Source organism: Schistocerca cancellata, chromosome 3 (genome assembly GCF_023864275.1).
Source record: "Schistocerca cancellata isolate TAMUIC-IGC-003103 chromosome 3, iqSchCanc2.1, whole genome shotgun sequence".
Taxonomy (NCBI): Eukaryota; Metazoa; Arthropoda; class Insecta; order Orthoptera; family Acrididae; genus Schistocerca; species Schistocerca cancellata.
The window spans coordinates 626,300,231-626,312,123 of NC_064628.1; the positions used below are offsets into that span (position 1 = coordinate 626,300,231).

At 40.8% G+C, this 11,893-nt stretch overlaps 1 protein-coding gene across 2 annotated transcripts in view; it reads left to right on the plus strand.

The window, feature by feature from the left end:
* The window catches only part of LOC126175546 (breast cancer anti-estrogen resistance protein 1), a 519,279-nt gene extending 515,150 nt beyond the window's left edge, over window positions 1-4,129 (plus strand). For both annotated transcript variants that reach the window (XM_049922390.1, XM_049922391.1), the window contains exon 8: window positions 2,854-4,129. In XM_049922390.1, coding sequence (XP_049778347.1) covers window positions 2,854-3,305 — 452 coding nt within the window. In that variant the 3' untranslated portion in view covers window positions 3,306-4,129. The remainder of the gene's footprint in view (window positions 1-2,853) is intronic.
* The last annotated feature ends 7,764 nt before the right edge of the window (window positions 4,130-11,893 follow it).

Consider the following 11,893-nt stretch of genomic DNA (forward strand, 5'->3'; position numbering starts at 1 on the left):
AAGAAACATTGAATGACACAAAGAACTTCTTGATTGAGGTGATGATGGCAAAAGATTCACGCAAAGGATTATCACAGGAGAAGAGTAATGGTGCACTTGTTGATTCCATTTTTATGCACAGTATTTCAAAAATTCACCCAGCTGTCTTCCTCTGGTGCTATGGGATGTGTTGTAATGTGTACTAACTGCCTGGACACCAGTCATACTGGAATCCAGACAGTGAGTATGCATAACAACACAGCTCGCAGCACCTGAAGAAAACAGGTGTGTCAGTCATCAAAATACTCTGCATAAAAATGGAATCAACAACTTGGCTGAACACCCAAAAGCGCACTATTAATCAGTCACTCCAAGAAAACTTGAGAGAAGACAAGAGAAGAGTGTTGTATTTACATTTATGACTCTGGGGCAAAATTCCAGTCATTGTTATAGGTGTGGAAAGGATATCTCCACCCAACATAACAGTCTCAATCCAATGTCAACTCATGCTCACAATTGTTTCCAGCCCACTGTGTGTTTCCCATTTTTATTTCATTATAAAACATTTAACCATCATTACCATGCAAATGGTTTGAAAATGTTGGACAAAAAGCTTTGTAGGAAGAGAGTAGTTGAATCAAGACAACTAAATGTTCCTTCACTAACACTGACTGTGCAGAATTATCAGTTCACAAGTAGTTTGCTGAAAACAAGACAATCAATTCATGTGATCTTTTCTTACCTGTAAAATTAAAATGACTTCAAAGAGCTATGATCAATTTTTTTTAATTTCTATTTACATCAACCGTACTTATAATTTTATCTCCAGAATGTAAATATTGGCCTTTAGCTGTGGTATCATCTCTGACAGGCTCAATTTTGGAGCAATATCTTGTGAATCAATAGAAGAAACAGACAGTAACTGTCCAGTGAAAGGTCTACCAGATATCTTGAAAAATATTTTATAGAAGTATAGAACTGGGAATTACGTGAGAAAGCATAATTATTGTTGGCCTCATATTATTTAGATCTCAAACACATAAAGTGAAAGTTATGGTATTTCAGTGAGCCCCAGCAAACGAAAAAAAGTTTAAAGTAGAAAAATAAGGCTTTGCTGTATTTAACTTTTAAAATGAGTTATATAATGATTACTTCATGTGTTATTTAACTCTACCGATATGAAGATACTTACATTCCAGTATCTAATGTAATTTTTCTTGTTAACAGGTGAAAGGCTAATGTAATGATAAATTCTATATTGGATATTTTGTGCCTTATTTCACCATATCCTTAATGATTTTACTATCAGTTGTATTGTTTAACAAAAGTGTCTGCAAAAAATGTTACATTTTATGTGCACAGTTATATGTTCTTTCTTTTGTGGAACTCCAGAACACAGTGATAGTGAATGATAGATGACACAGTGATACAGGGTACACAACACACTTTATTTCATAGAAACTCTATACATACAAGGATACACAACATAACACACTTGAGCACAGAGTGAACTGCACTGTTACCATCAACCAACAGAGATAAAATTGCAAGTTATTTTCACTGGCCAGCGATACTAATATTCCCACATACTCATTGTTGTTCCACTCCTCTGAAACAATATATCGTGTCAAGATTTTGATAACAGTACAAAATATCTTTTTTCTAAATATTTTTCCCTAATAATATGAAATGCAAACCATTAATTGTTAGGACATGAAACATACAGTATTTAGGAAAGATTGCTTCTTACCATAAAGAAGACACATTAAGTTGCAGAAAGGCACAATTAAAAGACACTTGCATATAGCTTTTGGCCGTAGCCTTCATCAGTTGAGAGAGAGAGAGAGAGAGAGAGAGAGAGAGAGAGAGAGAGAGACCCCCCCCCCTCCACACACACACACACACACACACACACACACACACACACACACACACACACACACACCAACCAGGATTTCAAGCCAGAATGAGACATCACATGGGATGCAAGCAGCAATCTGGAGAGGGTTGGGGAGGGGAATCGATAGGAGTGTTGTCCTTACAACACATTCACCGCTCCCGTAATTATCCAAGCATCAACTTACGGTAACATACTAAACACACATCCTCCAACCAACTGTTTCCACCCCTTCTGTCCTCCTATCTCCTCCCCATTCTTGTCTCATGCCCTCTTTAGTTGCAGCCCTCTACCAATGCATCTGCCTGTCTTTCCCCACTCCTCTCCTTTTCTATTCCTTTTTACCCCCACCTCCCTGCCCTACAATCTACCAATCTCTTGATGCTGCACCTGTTGGCAGTCTAGCCCTTGCACACTCCCCAGACAGTGTTTGCCTCTCCCCCCACCCATACACTACTATTCCTTCCCCTTCTCCTTCTACTCTTCTACACCGCCTCCAGATTGCTACTTGCATCCCATGTGATGTAGCATTCTGCCTCGATACGCTGGCAGAGAGAGAGAGAGAGAGAGAGAGAGAGAGAGAGAGAGAGAGAGAGAGAGAGAGTGTGTGTGTGTGTGTGTGTGTGTGTGTGTGTGTCTCTCTCTCTCTCTCTCTCTCTCTCTCTCTCTCTCTCTCTCCCTCTCTCTCCCCCCCCCCCCCCCCCCCCCCCAACAAAGGTCTTTGCCCGTCTGCAACTTGACATGTCTTCTTTACAGTAAGTAGCAATGTAGTAATCTATCTTTTCCTATATTGTTGATATTCCTACCTGGAGTTTCCATTGTTTGATTAGTATTTAAGAAAATTAAGATCTCTTCTCACATTCATGTCATAAATGTAAAATATTGTTTGTAGTTTGTTACATTAACAGGCTGCTATGTCATGACAGAAGTGTACTATCATCATGGGAATAATGAAGATTTTTGTTTTTCCTTTTCAGGAGAGCCTAAACAAACCACCGAAACAACACCACCAGCAGATGGAAGTTCTGAGCTGGATGCCAACGATCGACAGGTTTTAGCGTTTTATGCTGCACAAACAGCCACACATTCTGCATTATTGACCCACGCTATTGATGCATTTCTCCAGACTGTTGAACGTAATCAGCCACCGAAAGTGTTTTTGGCACATGGAAAGTTTGTAGTCCTCAGTGCCCATCGCCTAGTGCATATTGGTGACACTGTCCACCGGAATGTTGTCCACCCAGGTGTGCGTGCACGAGTCCTCACCTGTGCAAATGCACTAAGTGAAGCTCTTGCCACAACTGTTGCAAAGACCAAACGTGCTGCTCTTCATTTCCCTTCTGTCACAGCAGTGCAGGAGATGGTTGACTCAGTTGTGGATGTTTCCCATCTTGCTCGAGATCTCAAACTTAGTCTTATTCACCAGTAATAGCAAAACATATTGCATAAGGCATTAAATTGAAAGATGAACAATTTTGAGGTGGGTTTTTTCCCTGATAGTCATGAAATGTGACTGATTATTCATTCCTGTGAAGTAATGGACATGCCTGTGGAACAATTTCCCCTATGAAAGATGAACTTTTGATTGCACAAGGACAGTGCAAATGTCTGTATAATCTGAGCAGCCTGCTTAATAGTAATCAGAGTATCAATAATGGCGTCCGCAGTGTAGAATAAGGGTGAGAGGAAGTTTGTGCTCATAGTTTGAAAATACTTACTGTGCTATTACTATGTTCATCAGTACATTTTCATTCACTGCATGTATGCAGATTTGAAGTAAGATGAATAATGAGTGTGTATCTATGGTATAATATTGTATGATGTGCAAATATTTGTTGTTCTTTTTTCTCATTCTGAACATTTGCTATAGAAAAGTATTACAATGTTTACTCCTTTGAAGGAACATAGTTGTAGATATGCAGCTATACTGTAGCAGCTCTTGTAATATATTATCTTCTTCCATGTATCGTAGAATCTTAAAAGTCATTTAAGACTGACAGATAATTTATTGCCATTGAGCATGTCATTATATAGATTTGCTGATGAATTTGTGTATTTATAATGTCCTTTTTAATCAAAAGCTGAAGGAAGGTGGAAGAAATGTAATTTTCATCTTTGAAGATGTGGAGTGCTGTTGATGATGTTTTATTTTAATGCTGATTTATGTAATATTCAGCTACTGAACAGTTTAGCAGTTTTACTGCTGTGCTGTTAAAATATACTGGCTGTATCCTGTATTTCAGTACAATAAATGTAATGTATTATATAAAAAAATTAAGTAATTTCAGTGTATACTTGTCATCGTAATAACAAAAAAATATCATAAAGAGTTTAACTGTATGAATTGTACTGTGGGGGGCTGCTAGAGATTCTTTTCTCTGAAAATCATGTTGCTTCCAAAACTCTACCATTGTGGCTTCAGACTTGCTAATCAGGAGTGACCAGCCACCATGTCATCCACAGCCAATGGTGTCATTTGGATGTGGTATGGATGAGCATGGAGGCAGCACACCCTCTCCCGGCTGTTGTCAGCTTTGCAGGCCTTGAAACCACTACTTCTCATTCAAGCAGCTCCTCCATTGGTATCATGAGGCTCAGTGGAGCCTATTCCATTCCTCCCACCAAGGAAAACATCCCAGCAGTACCAGGAATTGAACCCTGATCCTCCACATGGGAATCGGCCACACTGATTATACAACTATGGAGACAAATCAGATAGCTTCCAAAGGCTCTTAAATATCAGAAAATATTTTGCCCAATGAATAACATTAAATTTTAAGTAATAATTAGCATATTCCAATGAGAATGTGTAAACCTACCATAAGATGAGAGTAATAGGATTTCTGTCTCAACGGTCTCCAACAAAAACTGCTGCAAAACAGTTCCAATAAATTTTATGTAACTCCTATCCTCACTAAGGTAGGATAAACTCTGTAGATTTTTGCATCTACACCGTTTGTTATGTTGATCATAATGGATAACTTGATGCTGGTGTTTAATCAGACTACAGTAAACCATTTTGCTCTTCGATCTTGGAACCATATAGCAATTAAGTAAAGGTCCTCTTATAACCTACTGTCTAGCAAAACATCATCCATCTTCATTGAAACAAATCACAAACCATTGCTTGGAATTATCTCAAGTTCTTATACTTCCCTACAGTCTTTTACACCACCTGTGCATCCTGCAGTTTGACACAATTAACATACAGGCATTTAAAAGTTCTTCAAATCTATTGTTAATTTGCAGTTCTCTTTCATGGCCATAGGGGTGATCAAGTGCAGCTTCAGTATATCCACATTCAACTCAAAGTTCATGTAAGGGTCCATAATGTAGCATGACCCATGTAGTTTCAGAATGCAATGCATTGATGTATACGATGTTCCACAAAAAAAGTATGATACAGTGAATATCCCACAGCACATAGAATTACATAATGTGTATGAAACTTGCTCACCAAAATCATTTAGGGTTTTGGCTTAGTTTTCTAATCTAGATTGTCAAAGTCATTGTGTTAACTGAGACAGTGTCCAGTGGAAAACACATTGTGGATAATGTTTTGAGATTTTCTTTATGAGATAAATATTTATGTAAAATATTTGCAGAGGAGTATAAAAGATATCTTCAATGTGGGACTGAGGTCAGTCATTTTGGCTGGCAGATTTGCACTCATGTGGCAAGCTATGATGACCTTTCTACAAAGAGATAAATTATGAGACAGAAAGGCTGGTTGGAACTTACCATCATAAGGTAAGTGTATAGTACTGGTGATAGACATGTATAAAAATAAAAGGGACATACTACTTAACTTTTGAAACAAATACAGGGCTATTACAAATGATTGAAGCGATTTCATAAATTCACTGTAGCTCCATTCATTGACATATGGTCACGACACACTACAGATACATAGAAAAACTCATAAAGTTTTGTTCGGCTGAAGCCGCACTTCAGGTTTCTGCCGCCAGAGCGCTCGAGAGCGCAGTGAGACAAAATGATGACAGGAGCCGAGAAAGCGTATGTCGTGCTTGAAATGCACTCACATCAGTCAGTCATAACAGTGCAACGACACTTCAGGACGAAGTTCAACAAAGATCCACCAACTGCTAACTCCATTCGGCGATGGTATGCCCAGTTTAAAGCTCCTGGATGCCTCTGTAAGGGGAAATCAACGGGTCGGCCTGCAGTGAGCGAAGAAACGGTTGAACGCGTGCGGGCAAGTTTCACGCGTAGCCCGCAGAAAATTGGCTCATGCCAGAACTGGAGACCGACAGCGCCGTCTTCATCTTTCAACTGGATGGTGCTCCACCGCACTTCCATCATCATGTTCAGCATTTCTTAAACAGGAGACTGGAAAACCGATGGATCGGTCGTGGTGGAGATCATGATCAGCAATTCATGTCATGGCCTCCACGCTCTCCCGACTTAACCCCATGCAATTTCTTTCTGTGGGGTTATGTGAAAGATTCAGTGTTTAAACCTCCTCCTTCCAAGAAACGTGCCAGAACTGCGAGCTCGCATCAACGATGCTTTCGAACTCATTGATGGGGACATGCTGCGCCGAATGTGGGAGGAACTTGATTATCGGCTTGATGTCTGCCGAATCACTAAAGGGGCACATATCGAACATTTGTGAATGCCTAAAAAAACTTTTTGAGTTTTTGTATGTGTGTGCAAAGCATTGTGAAAATATCTCAAATAATAAAGTTATTGTAGAGCTGTGAAATCGCTTCAATCATTTGTAATAACCCTGTATTTCCCTCTTTGGGGAGGAGAGAGGGGTAGATTAACAAGAATGGACAGGTCACAGTTATGCTTGACAATGTTCCTGGGGGCATTACATTGCAAATGGTGCTGCTCATGTGCAGATGTCAATGCAACACAATGTGCTGGTCACTGGGCATTAAGACTACCTCCACACAGTCACCATGCCACTGTGAAGTATGAGATTGTGTATCTCACAGTCCTGTTAAATGTGGTTGCAATTTCACTCACTGTTTGATGTGGGTCCCTTCTTGTCTGTTGCACATAGCAGCCATCTGCAGCTATATTTGATCATGGTGGACCACGTCCTCTCCTTTGGGTAGCAGTGCCTTTGGTTTGGAAGGCTGACAATGCACTTGAAGCAATGATGGAACAGTGCCAAACTCCTGGGCTACACTTCTGCCACTTCATCCTCCTTCCAGCTTCTCAATGACTGTTCCCTGTGTGAAGTCATCCAATTGTTGTCTCTGGGCCATGTTGTAATCAACAATATCACCACAGTGAATTGTAACTGCTTGCTGATTGACATACATTTTCTTGTTCAGTTCCATCAACTGCATCACATTGCAGGGCTGGTACTATAGTCAAGCTGACCTGAAACCATATGATGCCCAGCTTCCTGTGCATGACTGAGAGATGTCTGACAATATCCTTGTGCTCTTTCATTCATTTCCACTGAATTTTTAATACATTATGTTACTTTATCTATCTCATCCTTAAGTTTTGCAGATAAGTGTATGCATGCTTCCACATCCAGTGTCAATTTCATTAAAATTCTTCTTGGTGTATTAAACACCACAAAGTTCAGGATGAAATAACAGCAATATTATTAAAAGGATAAATTGCTACTCCCCATATAGAGGAAACACTGAGCTGCAGAGAGACACAACAAAAAGACTGCTATACATTTGAGCTTTCGGCCAAAAGGCTTTCTTCCAAAGTAGAAAAAACACACACATTCACACATGCATAGCTGCATCCAGCCACAGCATACAGAGGCAGTGGTCATGTGAGTGTGACTTATGCTTATGTGAAAGTGTGTGTATGGTGTTTTTTTTTTTTTTTTTTTTTTTTACTTCAGAAGAAAAGGCCAAAGGCTTAAACATATAGCAGTCTCATTGGTGTACTACCATATCATATTACAAGATACTTAAACTAGCAAAATATACTGATATTTCAGCTGAGTTGCAGTAGTTTTTCTCATGACAACAACTAATTAGCTGGACAGTGGGTGCAGCAGGATATCGCTTTCCTAACAGTGTCGCTAGACTACCGAGGGTAGCCTGTGCAACTTACAAATGGTTGACCACATATACCCTCCTCTTTACACCCATCAATGTTATTTCTGGGCCAATAAAATTTAACAAATGTGACCCACTCCCCAGCTAATTAGCATTGCCCTCAGGAAGACCGCAGAAACTCAGCTGAAATGTCAATATTTTACTATTTCAATTATTTCCTAAGGTGATGTGGCAATACATCCAGAAGGATTTTAATGAGACTGCAGTTATTGTTGCTTATTGGTTAGCTTTATGTGGACTAAAGTTTGGATGTGAGCTTCATTGAAGTTGAGGCCAACATCAAGGTATGTGGTTTTGGACTTTGAAAAGGAATTAAGTTGCTGAAGTAAACAGAGGAGTTCTGTTTCAGTCCAGGACATAAAGATGTCTTCGATAAATCTATACTGAGCCAGGTGGTCCAGATTCTCAGTCTCAAGAGGTGCTTTTTCCAAGTGATCCATGAAAAGATTGGCATAGGAAGGGGTCGTCCTTGTTCCTATGGCAGTCCCTTAATTTATTTGTAGGCCTGACCCTCAGATGTGAAGTAATTATGTGTAAGGATGATGTTCACTGGGGTGACAGTAAACAAGGCTTTAGGAAGTCTTTCAGGTGGCCATTGGGAAAAATTACTTGTTCACTTTATGATGAGTTAGCTGATGACAACGTGTTCAGTGCATCTACATGCTACTAAACGGAATTTGACATGATGCACAGAGTTAGAATTAAGAGAAATATTGTATGTAACTGAATCTGAAATGATTTAAATTTTTCGATATGTTCGATGACAATACTCTTTGCACATCTTATTAAAAGATAAGGTTGGCAGCAACCAGAAACAAGTGAATATCAGTCCACACACCTTCTACTGAAACAGCTACTTCCGTCAGCCACTGTGCCTTAATTCTTCATAATAGTGTTCTATGGCTAACAAGTTGTGTATGTGTGTAGGATGTTGACTATAGTGAGGTTGCATCGATGGTGCCAAGTAGGATTCTAGGTGAGAGAGGAGTGGGAATTGATTTGAGACTATCCAGGAAGTGATAGGTGTCTTGTATGTAGGACAGGAGGCTGTATATGATGTGTTGGAGGTGTCAATCAACCAGGACTGAGATGTGTTCATAGGGTCACTAAAGCCAGCTATATGAGACAGCCAGGAGGGTTGAATTAGGTAGAAAGTGAGTGGGTGTGGATCAGGAGATAAGAACTTCTCTGGAAACAGTTGTGAATCCTGGGGAATGACCTAGGGCTTTCAGGATTTTTTGCAACTCAGTTTGGATGGAATCAAAGGGGTTATTAGGAGCAACTTTGTCTGTTGAGGTGTCCAAGAGCTGACAAGACCCCTCTGCCATATACCCTTCATGATCAAGTACCACAGTAGTAGAGCCCTTGTCTACAGGAAATGGCTAGGGACTCAGCTTGAAAAGTTTGGGATCTCAGTGAAAGTTCTCAGGAAGGATTGAGAGGTAAGGTTGGAATTAAGGAATTCCTGGGATTGCCTAGAAATGATGGTTTTGGGCATATGTGTTGTAACTATTCCAGACAATGTTTGATGCTCACTCTGTTGGTGTGCTTTGGGAATGGGTGGTGAAATGTTCCAGTTGAAGTTACAGATGAGTAAGAGGATATCTTTGGCTAGGGCATTGTGGTTGAATATGGATGAAGAGCTGAATGTCTGGCCTTTGGAGAAAAGTGGATACCTTAGGATTGGAGAGGGATTTGGATGAGAGTTTTAGGACAATAATGGCCAGGGTTGTAAGGTGTTGAAGTTTGATTATGGATATAGTTGGGCTTAGACAGGAAATATTTTGGGATTGGGAAGTTAAGTTAGTAGGCCAGGCTGGGCTCACTAGTTAAAAATGCGGGGTGGTAGGTGGCAGTGTTGTGTGACAAATGAATGCAACTTGATGGACTGCTGTGGCTCACTCTGAATGTTACATATTAAACAGATTTTTATAAATATTTCTTCCTAATTAACCCAGAAATGTTGGAATTTCCTAGTAATGCTATCAATGCCTACTATGTTACACTCCCATGCAATCAATTCAGTTATGTCTTTGTCACGACTTTTGACATGAACTTAGATGAACAGAACCTAGAATACATCCTGAAATCTCTGACACACACCAGCTTCTGTGCTGATAATTATACATATGGATACTGTGGATGTATTGAGTTTTATTACCTCTTAGCAAGAATGTTCCATTTTGAGGAAATATGTCCATCTACACACCTGAGTAGAGGAAGGGATTGGTTGATAAGGTACATCCTAAGCTATCAAGGAATAGTCAGTTTTACAATGGAGGGTTGTGTGGAGGGTTAAAAATATTAGAGGGAAGCTAAGGCTCAAATACAGTAAGCAGTTGCAAATGGATGTAGGCTGCAGTGATTATGCAGAGATGAAGAGACTTGAGCAAGGTAGACTCATAAGGAGAGCTGCATCAAACCAGTCTTAGGCCTGAGGACCAGAGCAACATTTACTTTTAATAAGGCATATAAATATTTAAAAGAGAATTTGTTACACTAAAAAATAATTACAGGCAAATGAAGAAACACCTTGAGTAACTTGGCCTTGCAATTCTGAATGGGCACTCATGTTCTGGATAATACACTCTAAGGCAAACAAAAAATAAACTATGCATCATGAAGGAATTATCCAAATGGGTTGGATATCAGTAGACAAGCTGTACATGTACAGACAAACAAATGATTACACTTCCAGAAAAATTACAGTTATTGAAGAGAAAGAGTTTCACAAATTGAGCAAGTCAATAACATGTTGTTCCAGCTCTGGCAGTTATTGGCTTGGCATTGATTGATAGGATTGATGGATGTCCTCCTGAGGAATATTATACCAAATTCTATCCAGTTGATGTGTTAGACCATCAAAATCCTGAACTGGTCTGAGGGCCCAATATGCTCCAAATTTTATCAATTTGGGAGAGATCTGATGACACAGACTTAGAGTAGAAGTGCGATTATTTTTTCCTGCCAAAATTTTTGGGAAAATTTTTTAAAGGCGCTGAGGAAAGTAGAATGTAAGGCAGCTGGTACCCCACTTTTTAGACAGAGTCTATTAAATACACTCCTGGAAATTGAAATAAGAACACCATGAATTCATTGTCCCAGGAAGGGGAAACTTTATTGACACATTCCTGGGGTCAGATACATCACATGATCACACTGACAGAACCACAGGCACATAGACACAGGCAACAGAGCATGCACAATGTCGGCACTAGTACAGTGTATATCCACCTTTCGCAGCAATGCAGGCTGCTATTCTCCCATGGAGATGATCGTAGAGATGCTGGATGTAGTCCTGTGGAAAGGCTTGCCATGCCATTTCCACCTGGCCCCTCAGTTGGACCAGCGTTCGTGCTGGACGTGCAGACCGCGTGAGACGACGCTTCATCCAGTCCCAAACGTGCTCAATGGGGGACAGATCCGGAGATCTTGCTGGCCAGGGTAGTTGACTTACACCTTCTAGAGCACGTTGGGTGGCACGGGATACATGCGGACGTGCATTGTCCTGTTGGAACAGCAAGTTCCCTTGCCGGTCTAGGAATGGTAGAACGATGGGTTCGATGACGGTTTGGATGTACCGTGCACTATTCAGTGTCCCCTCGACGATCACCAGTGGTGTACGGCCAGTGTAGGAGATCGCTCCCCACACCATGAAGCCGGGTGTTGGCCCTGTGTGCCTTGGTCGTATTCAGTCCTGATCGTGGCGCTCACCTGCACGGCGCCAAACACGCATACAACCATCATTGGCACCAAGGCAGAAGCGACTCTCATCGCTGAAGACGACACGTCTCCATTCGTCCCTCCATTCACGCCTGTCGCGACACCACTGGAGGCGGGCTGCACGATGTTGGGGCGTGAGCGGAAGACGGCCTAACGGTGTACGGGACCGTAGCCCAGCTTCATGGAGACGGTTGCAAATGGTCCTCGCCGATACGCCAGGAGCAACAGT